Source organism: Dermacentor albipictus, chromosome 1, assembly GCF_038994185.2.
Source record: "Dermacentor albipictus isolate Rhodes 1998 colony chromosome 1, USDA_Dalb.pri_finalv2, whole genome shotgun sequence".
In the NCBI taxonomy this organism is placed as follows: domain Eukaryota; kingdom Metazoa; phylum Arthropoda; class Arachnida; order Ixodida; family Ixodidae; genus Dermacentor; species Dermacentor albipictus.
Genome location: NC_091821.1, coordinates 503,994,305 through 504,014,223, shown reverse-complemented (window position 1 = coordinate 504,014,223; position 19,919 = coordinate 503,994,305). Strand labels below are relative to the sequence as shown.

The 19,919-nt window shown below is 47.6% G+C and overlaps 1 protein-coding gene across 1 annotated transcript in view; it reads right to left on the bottom strand.

The window, feature by feature from the left end:
• Window positions 1-19,919, bottom strand: part of TppII (Tripeptidyl-peptidase II) — a 263,290-nt gene that overhangs the window by 82,779 nt on the left and 160,592 nt on the right. The window contains exons 16-17 of the mRNA XM_065443152.1: window positions 12,631-12,737; window positions 2,753-2,907 (exon numbers count right to left, since the gene is read on the bottom strand). Of these exons, the coding sequence (XP_065299224.1) occupies window positions 2,753-2,907; window positions 12,631-12,737 (262 nt within the window). The remainder of the gene's footprint in view (window positions 1-2,752; window positions 2,908-12,630; window positions 12,738-19,919) is intronic.

Genomic DNA, 19,919 nt, shown 5'->3' with positions numbered 1-19,919 from the left:
CCACAATATATAGTTCATTATACATGGTCCTCGCCCTTAAATGTGCTAAAAAATTAATCGTGTTGAAGCTGGTGTAAGCAGTTACAGTTCAGTAGCACTTTCATGTGCAAAACAGATTTTCAATGTCATGTTTTTCGTTTCCCTGCACAGCCACACCTAGCTCCAAACTTCCATTAGAAGCATCCACCTAAAGAATGAAATGTGCCCTCTTGTAGCTCTTTCAAAACAGCACCCGGTTCTTATCACGTGTCATTTCAAAACTGCAAGCGCAGCTGCCGTTTCTGTTCGAGCGCTTGTTATCAGACTTGTACATAACGAATTACATGTAATCAATTATGTTTTCTGGTAATTTCATATTTTAACGATTACTTTGTATTCTCAGTAATACTGACAGTAATTAAACTACCTTTTTCAGCTAATGATTACATGAACATTATTTTAAAACTTTTTGCACGCAGACAAATGGACAGAGAAGAGGAGCAACACAAGGAGGAATGCTTTCTGTTGTTAGAAAGCACTTGTCCTTGTGTTGCTCCTCTTCTTTGTCCCTGTTTGTTTTACGCACAAAAAGTCTTTAAATAATGAATCTGTTCCAACTAGGCCAACTCGCAATTATGGTTACATGAACCAGTTACATTTTCTGACAAAACAGGCTCTGACAGGGGGGAAGATTTGAGCACTTAAGTTTGGTGGGAACTACAGAGTCCAAAGGGGTGAAAACATGTTACCTCCTTCCACTAATAGTCATCTTACAGCTATGCCTCGATCACCTGAACATGGTAGGCTCGCAGATCTGCACACTTCTCTTGGAAGTCCGACACTTTGAGCTTTTGTTTTGTTACAAATTTCTGTCCCTCTCTCCTGGAACCACTTACAGGTGGCTTTAACAGGTGTGACATGGTATGAGCTGCTGCTCAATACTTTTTTGCTTAGTGCAGTTTATGACTTCTCTGATATAGAACAAATTCTTTGTCCGTTAAACATTTTCCGTAGGAGAGGCCCAACGTGGTCGCTGATACTAAGGGGTAGGTTGTGTTCGACGAGGAATCCTGTAAACAGGCACTCCACACGTATAACATTGTTGTCACAGTTGTTCCAAGGAAAGTTCACTATGTTGTCTTGCTGCTCAGCAGTGCAAACATAGCTTTGGTGCTTCGCCGTGGAAACATGCAGTTTCAAGTCGCCCTTGCCACCGTGAGACACGCTGACGTCGCATCCACACATTGTACAAAATGCAAAATGTTCCTCCTTTTCTTGATGTTAAAAAGCACAGAAATTTAGAAGTATAAGATCGCAAAAACTTCTGCAAATGCCTTTTCTTGGGCTTTGATAGCGCCATGACATCAAGCACAATGGGATTCGAACTTTACACGGTGCACCGCACAGACATGGCCTAGCCAACACTAATAATACACACAAGCAGCAGCAACAATGCACCACGGAGGAAGGCATGCATAAAATGCAAGAGCTACATTGGTTCTGGCTTTGGTCCGCTTACTAGGCACCGTAGTCGGCTGCTTAGTCGATGATACCGATGGTGCTAGTGCAGCCGTTGGTGATACTAACGATTACGATGTGGCTGTAGATTCCGCGGTGCCAGTTTCGCAAAAACCATTATTGTGCGAGCAGAGACCACTTTTCAGGAGATATCAGACAGTGATCGTACAATCAGAAAGTTCAGTAAGAATCAGGAGTCTCCCGGGCGAATGGGGAGGGTTGGCAGGTATGCTGTGTGCACATCTGTGTGCCTTTGTATTTTCCATAATATAATTTCAACATGGTATGCATTGAATTAGGTTTCATTATTCGACGTGCTACTCACAATGAAACAGGTGGTGCTTCGATGGAGGAGTTTGAGTGCAGACAGCGCTGCCTGGTTATGTAGAGAGATCACTGACGGCGCGATCGTTGTTGTGACAGATGACAGCGCTGTGTGACGGGGGTGTCAAGATTGGCAATGACCCATCTTTGACACCAACCCCAATGTTCATGCGAAGTGCACTGTTGTCGATCGAGTCGCTCATTGATGCTGTGTGAACAAAATTATTGCCGCTAGTGTTCGCACAGCAGCTGGATGTGATGCACACTGTAGTTGTGAACTTGAAAATCCCCCGAAAGCAAGTGCAGGTTTCTGACTATTTGAGCATGCTAACACATGATATGCTGTTTAGAGGTATAAATAAGCATTTTATTTTTCATAGTCTGCTTTATACAACTATTTTTAGCACAAGTTGCAAATCTGGTTTTAAAGCTACAAAAGTATGTTTGGCAACTTTTTTTTTATATATATAAGTTGAGGTATAGCGATGATCAGTTGTCACAACCAAATTTTTAGTTTTTTGATATCATTATAAGCGGACTGCAGTGTATTCTTTAGGGTTGCTTATTGCTTTAGGTACGGCAGTCTTGGTTTCAAGGGTACAGTACAAATGATTACAAAGAATGCTATGCACCATATGACAATTCTCCTGTGGAAAGTTTCTTCCCTATTATTGCCAGCCTGATGTCAAGAATCTCAATCATTGCAGGAAATTACTTTAGGAAATCAGCGTCTGTTCCTCCTGTTGTGACATACGACAATACACTGCACTCACCACAGGCCAAGCCAACCTGCACCTTTGTCACATCACATTTTGTCCCCTGTGAAACCTAGCAGCCCTAATCACGCATTGCAGGCAAAATGGCCCTGCAAACCTCTAGTTCAAATCGTGCTCTCCACCAGCACTGACCACAGTGGCTCCTCAGCACTCACCACAACAGCGAACGCATGTGACGCTTCTGCCAGTGGAGGCAGCATGCAAGTCTTCTGGAACTCGGCGGTCTCGCAGGAGTGCATTGGCTGCAGCTGCATCGCATGCACGACCACGTGGGCCACATTCTGGGAGTCGCGAGACTTGAGCTGTACACCTGCATCAAACATGTGCTCTCAGCTGCTGCTGTCTGCATTTCCTGCTCCACAAATGGTATGTGAACGTCGAATGACATAAATGTCCAGGAACAACAACCCCTGGATGTCAATTTTCAAAAGATGTGGCGCCATCAGAAACAGCACACCAGTGAAAAAACACAGAATAACTGGACAAGGCACTACTTGCAACTATTTATTTTAGGTCACAAGCAGCTGAATATATAGCCATGGGGAGAGGGGGAAAACATGCAAATACACTCGCACGAAAACACAGAAGATGTGTAGGAAGAGAATCACAAGATAAAACAATATCCAAAACCTACATAAGAACATGCTTTCATTTCTGTAAATATTCAAAGACGTGGTGCTAACACAGGTGTCCCCTGTTTTCTTAAGCTGGTGGCATCACAATATCTTTGCTTTTAAACATGATTGTCGTATCATGAAGCCTTGCTTTACATACTTGCTTATCTTCATTCCCGCAGGCCTCGCAATGAATGGGGCAAGTTTGAAGCTAACAATTTTTCAGCGAAAGCCCATGCTTTCGCTGAAACCTCAATAAATAATTGCAAGTAGCGCCTTGTCATGTTATTGTTTGTTTATTCATTGGTGTGCTGTTTCTGTTGGCACTACAGTTTTTTAACGCTATGAACGAACTAGCCCCACAACGTGTTCTACTGCCTGGCTGTCAAAATGGAGAACACACCATGCATTCCCTCACTCACTTAAACACAACAACATTAACTGAGGTAAGCACATGTATTTCCTCAACTTATTTCTGGCAATGCTGCAACAGTGTGTACTATTATGAGCAATATGAAAGGGAACACAGGAACGCGTAGAAAACACCCTCAGACCCAGCTATATGGGTGATACGCAGCGGCCGCCGTCGGAAACAAAATGGAAAGGGGGACGCTGTTCTAACAACTGTTCGCATTCCCGCCGCGCGTCTTCAAAGTGCGGAACTTCGCATCACCAGCAGACAGTGATAACACTGTTCGATATGGCTTCACTGGTACCTTTTTGCACCGAATCGTTACAAAAGGTAGCACTTTTCCTGGCTTCGATATTGCTTTGTGGTAAATCTTGTAAATCGGGGAAAATGGTCTTTAAGGGTGAGTTCGAAATAAGTTTATTGGCGCTTGCCGAATATTAAAAAGGTATTGAAGCAACTGAAATAAGGCGATAGCGTCATTGCAGCTTATACTCGTCCTTTGTTTTGTTCGTTGGTGGCCTAATAACGCCTCATGCCACCGTCGACTTGAACGACGGCCTCCATTCTTTGGGGCAGCGACGTGTAGAGAACCTCGATGAATGCGGTATCACGCTGAAGGCGCTTCCACTCATGTTCTATTGCTTCCCATAGTTGGTCGGAGTTTGCCAATTCTAGTGATCTCTTCGAAGGGTTCACTTTCATACGGCCCCAAATGTGCTCTATAATGTTCATGTCGGCACCCTTCGCGCACCAATGAAGTTGCATTACCCCTCGCTCTCCCAAAAGGCACGCCACATCCTTCGATGTGTGAACGGGAGACAAGTCCTGCTGAAAAAAATAACCATCCGGGTGCGGCCCGTTCAATACATAGGGGTTCATCTGGTGCTCGAGCAGAGTGCAAACGCAGCATTGGTGAACCTCGCATCTATTCTCACTAGTGGGCCTAGGCCTTCGTGGGAAATCGCACCCCAGACGATCACCGACACGCGTCCTCTGGCGGCCACCTACTGTATATTCTGCAGACTAATGCATGTGTTTGCGGTCTGCCATACTCTCTTTCGTTGGTCCCAGCGGCTCGAGAACGTGGACTCATCAGAGAAAACTACATACTTCCACTCGCTCTCGCTCCAGCTGCAGTGTTCAGTAGCGAACCTCAGGCGAGCTGCTTTGCTGGCTGCGGTGAGCACAGGTTTCCATGCCGTGATGCGAGTTCACAGTCCTGCTTCTCTAAACCTTCGTTGTACCGTGCTGTCGCTCAAGTTGTCCAAGCCAAGAGCACCTCGAAAGTCCTTTGCACTTTGAAATGGCTTGCCGCTGACGGCAGCCACGATGCAAAGGTTTTGGTCGTTCATTGTTGATCAGGGTCATCTGCGGTGCGGCGCATTATTTATGCATCGTTCGTCTTGGTAAGCCTGGAGAATTCGGTTCGCCGTTTTCAAAGGGCGGCCTGTCACGAGAGCAATACTGCGCTGCGTATAACCTCTTTTAGACATTCTTATTATATTGTCACGAGGTGGTGACGTTGAAGAACACAGTAGCAACACTGTGAACGACAAAACTAAATTTTATTGGGCGAACCTGTGCCCACAAATCAGGCTACACTTATAGCACAACGATAGCGGCGGACACAGTCGGCGATCGTCGAAAATCTGATCAGCGGGCCAAGCGCGTCGGCTTTTATACAGCAGTGGTCGAATGTGCCAGACTAATCGTTGAGACCCGCGTGCCTTCCGCAAAGTTCTACACCATTTGCGTCAGGCGATGAACTCTGATAACACAAGGTTCGGCGACAACAGACAGCCGGATACAAGCATTGATAACTTTCTAGAAACTTCGGATGCATGCAGGCGCGTCCCGCGCTGTGCGATAACATTTGTTAGGCGGCGAAACGTGGTTGCCCAATAAAGATAAGTACACGTGTCAATAACCCCCTCTTAAAAAGCATCGACCCGATGCTGCATACAAACGAAGGTAATAAAGAAAACACCCGTTGCGAAGAAAACAACAAAATAAGGAAGTTCGTCAGCGTGCGTAAAAGTGGTCCACACCACGTGGACCACTTCAGATCGAGCGCGGCGCCGCTGTGAATGCGAAATTCTGTCTGGCACGACCTCATAGTCCAGTGCGCCAATATGTCGAATGACCTTGTAGGGTCCGAAATAGCGGAGCAATAGTTTCCCACTCAGTCCTCGTCGGCGTATCGGGGTCCAAACCCAAACGAAGTCACCGGGCTGGTACTCGACGAAGCATCGTCGGAGGTTGTAGTGTCGGCTGTCGGTCCTCTGTTGGTTCTTGATCCGTAGGCGGGCGAGCTGTCGGGCTTCTGCGACGCGCTGGAGATAGCTAGCGACGTCAACATTCTCTTTGTCAGTGACGTGGGGCAGCATGGCATCGAGCGTCGTCGTCTGGTTCCTGCCGTAAACCAGCTTAAACGACGTGATCTGTGTTGTTTCTTGCACCGCCGTGTTGTAAGCGAAGATTACAGATGGCAGGACCGCGTCCCACGCGTACATTGCTAACATGTTGGCAAGGGTCTTGTTCAGGCGTTCCGTGAGGCCATTCGTCTGCGGATGGTAGGCAGTTGTCCTCCTGTGGCTTGTCTGGCTGTACTGCAGAATGGCTTGGACGAGCTCTGCTGTAAAAGCCGTTCCACTGTCGGTGATGAGGACTTCCGGAGCACCATGTCGCTGCAGGATGTTCTCAACGAAAAATTTCGCCACTTCGGCTGCGCTGCCTTTTGGTAGAGCTTTAGTTTCAGCAAAGCGGGTGAGATAGTCCGTCGCCACGACGATCCACTTATTCCCGGATGTTGACATCAGAAATGGCCCCAACAAATCCATCCCAATCTGCTGGAATGGTCGGCAAGAAGGTTCGATCGGCTGTAGTAATCCTGCTGGCCTTGTCAGTGGTGTCTTGCCTCGCTGACACTCTCGGCATGTCTTGACGTAACGGGCGACGTCGGCTGTCAGACGCGGCCAGTAATACCTTTCCTGTATTCTCGACAGCGTCTGGGAGAATCCGAGGTGCCCAGCGGTTGGGTCGTCGTGTAGGGCGTGCAGTATTTCTGGACGCAGCGCTGACGGTACAACAAGAAGGTCGCTGGCGCGGACTGGTGAGACTTTTCTTCTTCACGAGTAGGTTGTTTTGAAGCGTGAACGAAGACAATCCATGCTTAAATGCCCTAGGGACAACGTCGGTGTGCCTTTCCAAATACTCGAATAGGGCTTTTAGCTCGGGGTCTCCTCGTTGCTGTTCGGCGAAGTCTTCCGCGCTTATTATTCCAAGGAAGGCGTCGTCATCCTCGTCATCTTGCGGCGGCGGGTCAACGGGGGCGCGTGATGGGCAATCGGCATCTGAGTGTTTTTGTCCAGACTTGTATGTTACAGTGATGTCGTATTCTTGTAGTGTGAGGCTCCACCGTGCCAGCCGTCCTGAAGGGTCCTTTAAGTTAGCTAGCCAACACAGCGCGTGATGGTCGCTGACCACTTTGAATGGCCTGCCATATAGGTAAGGGCGAAATTTCGCTGTAGCCCAAACGATGGCGAGGCATTCCTTATCGGTTGTAGAATAATTGCCTTCCGCTTTTGACAACGACCGGCTAGCGTAAGCTATCACGTGTTCATGTCCATCTTTTCTCTGGACTAGGACGGCACCGAGGCCTAGGCTAATGGCGTCAGTGTGGATTTCGGTATCGGCGTGCTCGTCGAAGTGCGCAAGTATGGGCAGCGACTGCATGCGTCGTTTTAGTTCTTGAAATGCGTCGGCCTGCGGCGTTTCCCACTTGAACTCGACGTCACATTTAGTTACTGTGTCAGCGGCTCGGCGATGTGTGAGAAGTCCTTGAGAAATCGCCTGTAGTAGGCACACATGCCAAGAAATCTACGCACTGCCTTCTTGTCGGTGGGCTGCGGGAACTTTGCGATGGCAGCTGTCTTCTGCGGGTCAGGGCGGACTCCAGACTTGCTGATGACGTGGCCTAGGAACAGAAGCTCATTGTAAGCGAAGCGGCACTTTTCTGGCTTCAGAGTGAGCCCTGATGACTTGATGGCCACTGTGGCAAGCCGCCTAAGGTGATCGTTGAAATTTCTGGCGAATACAACGACATCATCCAAGTAAACGAGACAGGTCTGCCACTTCAATCCTGCTAAAACCGTGTCCATCACGCGCTGGAACATTGCAGGCGCCGAGCACAGCCCAAATGGCATAACCTTGAACTCGTAGAGGCCGTCAGGGGTGATGAAGGCGGTCTTTTCGCAATCTCTTTCGTCGACTTCTATTTGCAAATAGCCAGACTTGAGGTCCATCGAGGAGAAGTATTTAGCGTTGCAGAGCCAATCCAATGCGTCGTCTATCCTTGGGAGGGGGTATTCGTCCTTCTTCGTGATCTTGTTCAGACGACGATAATCGACGCAGAAGCGTATGGTTCCGTCCTTTTTCTTCACAAGAACAACAGGGGATGCCCACGGGCTTTCCGATGGTTGGATGATGTCGTCGCGCAGCATTTCGTCGACTTGTTCTCTTATAGCTTCGCGTTCTCGCGGCGAAACTCGGTAAGGGCTCTGGCGGAGTGGTCGAGCGTACTCCTCGGTGATCATGGGATGCTTGGCGACTGGTGTTTGTCGAATCCTCGATGACGTCGAAAAGCAGCCTTTGTATCGTCAGAGCAGACTTCTGAGCTGCTGTTGCTTAATCACGGGAAGACTTGGATTAATGTCGTAGTCTGGTTCGGGAACCATGGTCGTTGGGGTAGATGCGGCGGAATTCGAGAGGATAAACGCATTACTGGTTTCCAGAATTTCCTCGATGTACGCGATCGTCGTGCCCTTGTTGATGTCCTTGAACTCCTAGCTGAAGTTTGTCAGCAACACTTCAGTTTTCCCTCCATGCAGTCGAGTGATCCCTCTTGCGACACAAATTTCACGGTCTAGCAGTAGACGTTGGTCACCCTCGATGACGCCTTCTATGTCGGCAGGCGTTTTGGTGCCTACGGATATGACAATGCTGGAGCGAGGGGTTGTTTTGACCACAATCTTCTTTGTCAACTCAGATAGAAGTCCGTGCTCTGGGGGCAGTCCTTGCAGTCTGCGGCTAGCACGCTGGTCTTGGGCGATGTTGGTTTTGTAAAGTTAACTTTTAACCAACTGCACTACAATGGAACATCGGCTATAGCGGACAAAATTAGCGGCAATTTTTTCAAAATAGGGCATTTAAAATGTACTTTTGCCCTATCGACACAGGCTGACAACTGACTTGTGAGGGTCAGCCGACGAACAGGCTCAATATAGCGTGCACGAGGAAGGAAGACAGGCAGAAACACGCAGCCTTCTTTTGCGTGCGAGGCATGGGGGGGGGGGGTGCAGGTGAGAGAGAGGGGGTTCTACTCCAGCAGCTGTTGCTTATTGCGCAGCCACCATATCTTCAAAGCGATCTGCGATGTGCACAAAGTGCGCACCCACGTTGTGAACAAAGTGTGCTGTGAACAAAGTGCGCACCCAGCGACGCCTGACACCGGCAAAAGATGCCAAGAGCAAATTAGGAAGGTCTACTAAGCTTCAACAAAGATTCTCCCTCATCAGAATGGGAACTGGCCTCCCTGGTATAGTATTCAGCCACTCCCTGCCAAATGACTCACTCAATTACTCAATGGACCTCAGTCCCCAGCAGTGGCAGAGCACCTGACCAAGGCAGCGGTCAGACATGTAACGCAGCAGAGTGTGCTAAGAATCTCTGGACTCGGACAGGCCACCAATGGAAACTGAACCAGCCAACCTTTAATATCCGAACTCTGTCAAGTGAGGCTAGCTTAGCAGGACTCTTTGAGGAACTATCAGACATTGTTTAGGATATCATTGGCCTTAACAAGATTACAAGAACTGTTGAAGCGTATACAGTGCTGACTAACGGCCACGTGCTCTGCTATAGAAGCCTCCCAGATAAGAAGCAATACGGGGTAGGATTCCTAATCCATAAGGACATAGAGGGCAACATTGACGAATTCTACAGCAATGAGAGGGTAGCAGTAGTCATAGTCAAACTTAATAAGAGGTATAGATTAAAAGTAGTACAATGCTAAGGCTCCAACATCCAGTCCCAATGATGACAGAGTAGATCAGTTTTATGAAGATGCTGAATTAGCGATGAGAAAAGTGCAAACTCAGTGTACTGTAGTAATGGGCAACTTCAATGTAAAAGTGGGAAGAAAGCAGGCTAGTGAACAAGCAATCGGCAACTACGGTGTCGATTCTAGGAACGCTATAGGATAGATGCTGGTAGAATTCGCAGAAAGGAATAAGCTGAGGATAATGAACACTTTTTTCAAGAAGTATAGCAACAGAAAGTGGACCTGGAAAAGCCCTAATGGTGAAACAAGGAATGAAGTTGATTTCATACTTTCTGCCAATCCCAGCGTAGTGCAGGATGTAGAAGTGATAGGTAGGGTAAAGTGCAGGGACCATAGGTTAGTGAGGGCTAGGATTCACCTCAATTTGAAGAGAGAAAGAGTAAAAGTGGTAAAAAAAAAAGAAACAGGTTAACCTAGAGGCAGTAAGGGTGAACGCAGATAAATTCAGGCTGGTACTTGCGAACAAATATCCAGCCTTAGAAAGGAGAGCAGAAGATGACATAGAGGTAATGAATGAAACCGTAACTAGGTTGGCTACAGAGGCAGCAAGTGAAGTGGGAGGCAAGGAACCAAGGCAACATGAAAGTGTCCAACTCAACAAATAAGATAGAATTTGCGGAGCTGTCGAAACTGATCAACAAGGCGAAAGTAAGCGAAATTCGAAATTATAACGTGAGAAAGACTGAAGAAGCCGTAAGAAATGAACGCAGCCCGAAATCAGTGAGAAGGAAACTTGGCATAGGACAAACCAAGATGTATGCACTGAAAGATAAGCAGGGCAATATCATCAGCAATCTGATGATAGTAAAAGTAGCGGAATAATTCTATACTGACCTGCACAGTACCCAGAGGACTCAGGATAACTCCATTTGAAACAGTAATGAACACGATACAGAAACTCCTCCTATAACTAGTGATGAGGTCAGGAGGGCCTTACAAGACATTAAACGTGGAAGAGCAGCAAGAGAAGATGGAATAACACTCAATTTATTTGAGGATGGAGAAGACATAATGCTTGGAAAACTGGTGGCTCTTTATACGAAGTGCCTATCGACTGCAAGGGTCCCAGAGAACTGGAAAAATGCAAACATTATACTAATCCACAAAAAGGGAGACGTTAAAGAATTGAAAAATTGTAGGCCCATTAGCTCACTCCCAGTATCATATAAAATATTCACCAAGATAATCGCCAATAGAATAGAGCAACACTGGACTTTAGTCAACCAAGGGAACGGGCAGGATTCAGCAAGGGAAACTCTACAATGGATCACATCCATGTCATTAATCAGGTAATCGTGAAATCCGCAGGGTACAATCAGCCTCTCTATACGGCTTTCATAGATTATGAAAAAGCATTTGATTCAGTAGAGATACAAGCAGTCACTGAGGCATTATGCAATCAAGGAGTACAGACCGCTTACGTAAATACCCTGGAAAATGTCTAGAGAGATTCCACAGTCACCTTAATTCTACACAAAAAAAGTAGGAAGATATGTATAAAGAAAGGGGTCAGACAAGGAGACAATCTTTCCGATGCCATTCACTGCGGGCTTGGAAAAAATATTTAAACTATTAAACTGGGAAGGCTTAAGAGTAAGGGTCGACGACCAATACCTCAGCAAATTTTGGTTTGCCGATGACATGTTCTATTCAGTGACATTGTAAGAGTAGGGTTGAAGATTAACAAGCAGAAGACAAAGATAATGATGAATAACCGGGCAAGGGAAGAAGAGCTCAGGATTGACAGTCAGCCTATAGAGTCTGTGAAGGAGTATGCTTACCTAGGTCAATTAAGGGGTGAGGCGGCCCTGGAAACCCGAAAAATCTCAAAAAGGTCGATTTTTGAAGAACAATATTTTTGGGTTGTATGTCTCATAATGTACCTGTTCTGTAATTACCGGCGCCAAATTGAACAGCAAAGTAAAAAAAAATGCTACTTTTGAGGCCACCGCGGCCCACAAAACACGCGCAAATGCCCAATATGAAATCAAAGTTTGCGCGGACGCCATTCCTGGCCCTTGCGGCCTGCCTGCGCCATCTTGGTGCCGTTTTGACCATGAATTCTTTGTCTCTGTTTTGCTGCCTTGCAAAATGGCATCGTTGGCGCAGCGCCTGCAACTGCAGCGCCGCACTGCGACTGGTGCTGCAACGACTGCAGCGCCTGAGTTGCCTGTAGTATATTGTAGGAAACTCTATGGCTCAAAGGGCTGGTTGCTATTTTCTTAAACGCAAATAGACATGATAGCTACCGGGCAGATTATATTTTTTTCAAATCTCAAGACCCAGCACTGCTTCCAGCAAAGGTCACAGCAGAGGAATCTCGTCCCTGACAGGGTGGTGATGCCATCTGGAGACGGAAAACAACACAATGTGCAGGTACTAATGACCTCAGAGACAAGTTATCCCACACAACCTCAAGAACATGCTTATGCTAAAGCTAAGCATGATTACATGCAAAGCACCGCAGGCACTGCTCCGTGTGGTACAATGCACAGCTGTGTGCAGAGACAGAATGAACACCCGATTATTAAGGCCACGAGGAGTGACAGCATTTGACCGCCAATAACATGGTTGAGACAAGGCACATTGAAAAGCCTTTTGTTGGCAGGTTCATGAGGAAGTGCCCTCTGACAGCAAGACATGTTCTGCATCTTTTATAAAAATGAGCATCAAATTACCATTAACATTACATTTTCCCAGCTTTAATAGTCGTGAAACATGCGGTCACTCCTACTGCTGGAGGCAGGCCAATGAGACATTTGTACACACTGGATGTTCACATACTTGACTCACACACCATGCCAATGCAACAAATTCTTCCACTGCAGGGACTAGGCAAAAAAAAAAAAAGGTGAGTGTGAGAAAGAAGGAAGTGGGGAAACTCACAGGCCCAGGTAGCTCCCACTGGAGCAACAAGGAACTCGCGATGAGACACACCGGGATGCAGGGTCAACTTCTCAACACGCCACTGGTAGTTGTCCTCTTCAGTCACCCTGTGTATTGAACATCATGTGGCTAAACAACAGCATGACTCAATGGAATTGTGACATGTTGTCACAAGCAAGCGCTCAATGAATGTTGAAACATACCACCGACAAGCTTGTCAAAAATACTGTTACGGAAGGATAAAAGAAAACTGCGAGACACTGGCTTCTGCGTGTTGTTGCTGGTCAGCCATCTTTAACTACTCTAACTCATCTTGTATATATACATTGTAAATACAGTGCTTCAAAACTCCCAACATCCCTGTAACATATTGGTGGAGGTGCTGGGTACCACGGCTGGAAAGTGAGCTCCGCAGTGGACGTCGCGTGACCGTCTCCACCATGAATGATAGTGAGGACGCGGGATCAACATCGTTGCCGCCTCCAACATCACCATCACCAGTTACGTTGCTGTCCCCTTTGGTTGTGGTTTTGCAACCCAAGGATCCTGGAACCTACTGCAGGACCGATGGCACCGACGTTGAAGAGCGAATGGCATTGTACGAATGCGTGAGTGGTATCAACAGTTGGGACCCTATGCTTATGCTAGCTGTTGCATCTGGGTCGCAAGCCCCAAGGGTAGCGTTGGCCTGGCGGCCTGGGGCACAGCTGGAAGCATCCGAAGGTCCTGGCAAAGGATGAGTCGACTGCTAACAGAACAACTTGTTTATTTTAGCATCGCAAAAGAGCGGCCGGTCAGGTCGACCGAAGTGGAGAAACGGGAGACCACATTACTCGACGGAAGAAATCGAAACCTCTCCTGGCGTCCTGGGGCAGCTGCTTTTATACTCTCGGAGTAGGGGGAAGAAGGAACGGCTTGAAAGAGGGGCACGTGACGGCGCCGCACAGACACGTTGTGACAAGAAGTGACGTATCTGCGGGGCCGGCGCCGGTCAGACCTCCTCGCTTCACAGTTGGGGAGCTCCTCTCCCCGGCTGCCGCGCTTTGACAAGCGTGGGCACCAACGTGCACACACACACACACACACGAAGACACATGGCATTGAAACATGCCTGGACGCGCTTGGCGGGAGGCGTTGCGGCAGCGCTGAACTGGCCAAAATGTCCGCCGCTTTGAACGAAGCCCTGGCGTCCGTTGCATCCGCGCCGGCATTACCGCACGTCGGAGGCGAAACGTAGCATAGCTAACCTGTTGTTCTACCTAAGAGGCGCGGCAAAGGTGTGGTATGAAAACCACAAAAAGAAGCTAACCAGCTGGGACCAATGCAAAGAGAAGTTGACAGAGTTGTTTGGCAAACCAGCTGGCCATAAATTGCCACAAAGCAGGAACTGGCCTCCCATGCCCAATCCTCCATGCAGTCCTATGTCTCGTACATCCAGGATGTGCTGGCGCTTTGTCGTAAAGCCGATCACGACATGACAAAAGCTAAGAAGGTTGGGCACATGCTGTAGGGAATTGCTGATGACACCTTTCATCTGCTCATGTGCAAAAGCTTCTCTACAGTTGATGCTATCATCAAAGAGTGTCATTAATTCGAGCAGGCTGAAAGCCCACGCATCCTGCAACCATTCGCCAGACTTACCAATACTGCCATGACGTTGACGTGTGAAGGTCAACCAGCACAGCAGCATGTGTCGCCATCAGAGCATGCGGTGCAAATCGTTAGACGTGAACTGGATGCGATGGCGCCCGCAGCTTTCTGTTCGTGTAGCCCTGATGCGACCCCTTTTTCAGTTCACCTTGTTCAAGCCATCGTTTGCCAGGAACTTGAAAACATTGGTCTACATTCTGTCTGTGCTGTAGCCAACCACAGAGCCAACGAACATCCTTCCGCTATTTTCACTCCACCTTGACACTTCTCTCCGCATTATCGCAACCTGACCGAGTGGAGAACTGCAGACGACCAGCCAATATGTTTCACCTGTCGCCACATTGGTCATGTCACCCAATACTGTCGCAACTCGTGGCCCTCAACACTTCACAGGCCGACCAACCAGCGCGATTTTGATGAAAATGCCCGCAATGTTTCACCCATCGCAGAGTCTAAAAGTGCCGACAACTTTGCTAGGAACACGTGGTACAGTCGCTCACCAGTGCCGTGCGGATGTCTGTCTCGTTTGCCGCAGCCACATCGCCTTTTGCCCCCTGTGGCTTTTGGCCACACTCTTTTGGAAAACTGAGAAATGCAGCCCTCAGAGGTGGTGCTGCATTGCCTACTACTGCAGCAACTTCTCTGTCTGTGCCCACAAGGAGAAGCGTAATTGACGTTAAAATAAACGGCGTACCTTGAAACCACTTGAAAGGGTTTCCCAGTACAAGTTCTTGGGTGTACTCTTCCATGAAAATCTACGGTGGACGCATCACGTAAGTTATATTAAACGTAGCATAGCACAATTAATTGGTATGCTTAATAAGCATTGCATGCTGTTACCTTTAAAACTTAAACGTCAGTTATACTTTTCTACTAGTCATTCTAGATTCCACTATTGTCTACTTATCTGGGGCGTCACTTCTAAGGCTAACTTGGAAACTCTATTCCGAATGCAGAAAAAGTGTGTTCGTATTATTCATAACCTATCGATGTACGAACATACCTCTGAGTACTTTCACCGGGACAGTATTTTGAGTGTCACTAGTCTATATAAACAAAAGTTATCCGAAAAAGCATTTGTAGAATTTATAAGTAATCGTGAGAACTTTTTCTATATATACTAATACCACAACTAACTACACCTTAAGAGCTAGGAACTTTATTAAGGTAAAAACTAGAACCAACTACGGCAATCAGCTTTTACAGTGGCAGATTCCTAATTTACTTAATGATGAGCATGCTTTATTTGATATCATGCAAGATTCCTCAACCATTTCAATATTCAGAAAGAAATCAAAACTGTATTTTTCCAACAATGGACACCTGTTTTTTGTAATTTATTTTCTGTTTTTCGACTGATATGCAATTTCATGCGTTGCAAGACTTTTTGTTCCCATTTGGCTTTTGGCCTTCCTGTATCTTTCTGTACGTACTTTATTTCTTCATTTGCATTATTTGTACTTATTGTGTTGCAGTGATTTATTGTATGTATAATTGTGTCATTCGTATATATAAGTATGTATATGTGTGTATTATGTGTATATATGTATACTTTTTTTTTTTTCACTGTTGTCTGCTGTGCTCGTGGCACCAGGGGCCTAGCCAGGCGTGTATAGTCTCGCCTTTTGCTCTGGCGCCATGACAATCTTGTATTGTCAAAATTATAATAAACTTCAAACTTCAAACCTGTCCAAGCACTCGTCGACACTAAAGCCCATGAATCTGTGGTGAGTGCTAGCATACGCAGACATTTAAAGAAGGTCCTCATACCAGCATCTGCCCGAATGTTTTGTGTGGCCGACCGTGGCGTGCTGGTTGTTCTTGGAATGTGTACTGCACGTTTAATTATAGCTGGCCGCCCCACTTCTGTTCTTTTTGCTGTGGTCGACAACTGCCCTCATGACATTATCCTCGGATTGGACTTTTTATCTCATCATTCCGCTCTCATCGACTGCGCAACCGGCGTTCTTCAGTTGGAACTGCCTCAAGTCGCCGATGCTTCAAGCACCGCTCCACCACACTTGTGTTCACTTCAAGAAGTGCGTCTGTCACCTGAGGCAGTCACTTACATCTCTTTGACCACACAGCCACAGATTCCTGACGGTAAATGCTTCCTTTGCCCCATCATTGATGTGCTTTTGAACCCGAACGTTGCCCTCCCGCATAAACTGGTGACGATTACTAATAACGGCATTGTTCTTCCGCTTCTGAATTTCAGCCTGTGCCCTCAAGTGCTTCCAGCCGGCATGTTCTTGGCCAGTGTTTCTGATGGTTCTGAATTTGAAATTAAGAGTCTGAATGCCGAGAGTGGCTTATTAGCGCCAATTGCAGCTCACAGCTCTGGTTCCTTAACAGGTGACTGCACCTGACTTCACCTCCGCACAGACCACGGACATATGTCTCCTGCTCGAATCGTACAGTGACACCTTTGATTTGATGACAGGCCTTTAGGCCAAACATCCGTTGTTCACCACCGTATGAACACTGGAGACATGAATCCTATTCGCCGGCATCCCTATCATGTATCCCACAGTGAACGTAGAATCGTTTAATCAGAAGTGGACGAAATGCTCCGCAAAGGGGTCATCAAACCATGAGCCAGCCCTTGGGCTTCGCCTGTCGTCCTTGTGAAAAAGAAAGATGGTACCTGGCATTTTTGCCAGGTACCACTCAAACAAGATCATGCAGAAAGGTGCTATCCACTACCCCACATCGATAACGCCTTAGACTGCTTGCACGGAGGTAAATACTTCTTGTCCATAGATCTTCAATCTGGCTACTGGCAGATTTCCGTTGATGAAATGGTCCGCGAGAAGATGGCCTTCATCATGCCTGATGGTTTATATCTGTTCAAAGTCATGCCCTTTGGCCTATGCAATGCTCCTGCGACATTTGAATGTATGATGGACTCTCTTCTGCGAGGCTACAAACGGACCACCTATCTTTCTTACGTTGATGACGTTATCGTTTTTTCTCCCACATTTGGCAGCCACCTTACCCGACTCGCTGCCATTCTTGCAGTCTTCTGAAAAGCTGGCCTTCAACTGAACTCCACGAAATGTCAATTCGGGCGCTGTCGGGTTACCGTGTTGGAACACCTTGTTGACGCATCAAGTGTGCAACCAGATCTGGAAAAAGTGTGCACTGTTCGTAGTTTTCCTGTGCCATGTTCTGCTTCTGACGTGTGCTGCTTCGTCGGCCTGTGTCCTTAATTTTGCCGTTTCATCAAAAACTTGGTTGAAATTGCTCGGCCTTTGACAGATCTTCTAAAGAAGAACACGCCATTCTCACGGGGCCCGGAGCAGGCTCACGCGTTCACCACTCTCATCGGGTTTCTGACCACCCCTCCCATACTTGCCCACTTTGATCCTTGTGCATCGACCGAAGTCCACATTGACACCAGTTGCCATGGCATCGGCACTGTTCTTGCCCAACAAAAGAATGGTACCAAGTGCGTGATAGCTTACGCCAGCTGCCTGCTGCCACCTGCCGAGAGAAATTACTCCATCACAGAACAGGAGTGCATGGCTTTAGGCTGTCGCCAAGTTCAAGCCATATTTGCATGGCCGCTTGTTTTCGGTCGTTACAGACCACCCCGCCCTCTTCTGGCTGTCTTCCCTCCAGGACCTGACAGGACAGCTTGGTCGCTGGGCTTTGCAGCTCGAGGAATTTTCATTTGTTGTCAATTATAAGTCTGGACGTCTGCACAAGGACGCTGACTGCCTTTCGCGTCACTCCGTGGATCCCCCTGGTCCTGCTGCACCTGATCCGGTGACCTGTGTTATGGCTTTTACTGACATGACCCACATGTACGCTGAGCAACAACGTCATGAATCCTTACAGTCCATCATCACCGGAGTGCAATCTGGCCACACTGATAGCCCGTGCCACATGTTCGTGCTGCACGACAGCATCCCCTAATGCCACAATATCAAACTTGACAGCCCTGAGTAGCTCTTTGTCCTTCCTCGTCATCAGCAATTTTTCATTCTCGAACAACTTCCCGCTGCACCCACGGTGGGACACCTTGAGTTTTGCATACATATGACTGCATACGACGCCGGCCCTTATGGCCGGGTCTCTACTGCTCTGTGTTTCGTTATGTCGCAACTTGTGAATTGTGTCAGCGCCGGAAGAAACGTTCCCTGCCGCTGATTGGACGACTCCGTCGAGATGAGGTTCCCTCTAAACCTTTCTTTCGCGTCGGCCTTGACCTGCTTGGCCCTTTTCCGACGACGACGACTCAAGGGAATAAGTCGATTGCCGTTGCTACTGATTACGTGACACGCTACGCGATCACAAATGCATCGCCGACTAATTGCACAAGAGACGTCGCCAATTTTCTCCTCCACGACGTCATTCTCCACCATGGTGCAACTCGACAGTTACTGTATTTACACGATTGTAAGTCAGCCTTTTTTTTTAAATTTGAATATCTGAAGAGGGAGGGTCGACTTACAATCGAAACCAAAACATGGCACCGGAAAAAAAAAAAGCGAGACCAATGGGACATCAGGGCAGCTACAATGTAGTTCCAATTTTTTGTTTGCTCTACAGCCCCACCTGTAGCTTTCTGCTATCCCACGCGTTTGATCCCATTACAGAAGGGTTTTTCAACATTTTTTAGAATTTTAACAGCACACACAACACTCATGTGGGGGTGTCGAGAGTTCATGGCAGTGCCGCAGTTCCATTTTCGGCGGCACCTTTAGAACAGTGGCGCTTGCAGGGAGTATCGATTGTTCATGGAAGAGCAGACATCGCTTGTGGCTCACGTGTTTCTCTTTCTTTGTAGCTCTTTAGTTTCGTGCATTCCATTTGACTGCCAGCCATGTGCTGCTTCTGTGCTTCCTCCTCAGTCATCACGAGTGCTCAGAGTCCACTAAACATACGGCGCTCGTTCACAGCGGCGTTCAAGAGGGCTGCCACCCCTTACGCTGAAGAAACATATAACTGTGCAGCGGGCCATAAGTTTGATGTTTCTTAATGGATGGTGCGAGAGTGGCGACAGCAGCGAAGCAAAATTTTCACCTGTGATGGCAAGCGAGGAGGTTTCCGCAGGCCGAAGTCCGCACGCTTTTCGGAGCTGAAGGCCGTGCTTGCGGCGTAGTACAGCACGTCGCCGAAATGCTTGATCAGTTCCTGCCAGTGACGTGCGACATGATCATAAGACAAGCCTGGATCTTCGCCTTTTAAGGACCTGCTGCGCCGAGAGTACGAGTGGCTGGCGGCAGAAGACCGCGAACTTACGGCAACCAGACATGTCAAAAGAGCCTGACGGCTCTGTGGGGTTGGGTGCTTTCGGCATGGACTCATGTATGTATGCAAATGCAGAATTTCACTGGCGGCGACGTGCTGTGGGACCGTAGCAGCAATGACGATGGCAGCACTAGTGAGTAGTAGTCCAGTGACCATGCCAGCTACTAATAAATTTTCGCTACAGAATGAGCCCGCAGGTATGCTCTTTTTTTTTCCCTGTCATACGCGATATGGGGGGGTCGACTTACATTCGAGTAGACTAACAATCGTGTAAATACGGTACTTACAGACCGCGGCCGCTCGTTCTTGTCTGGAGCTGTGGACGATCTCCTTCGCTCTTGTGCCACTGAGCACAAGCTGTCCACCGCCTATCACCCACA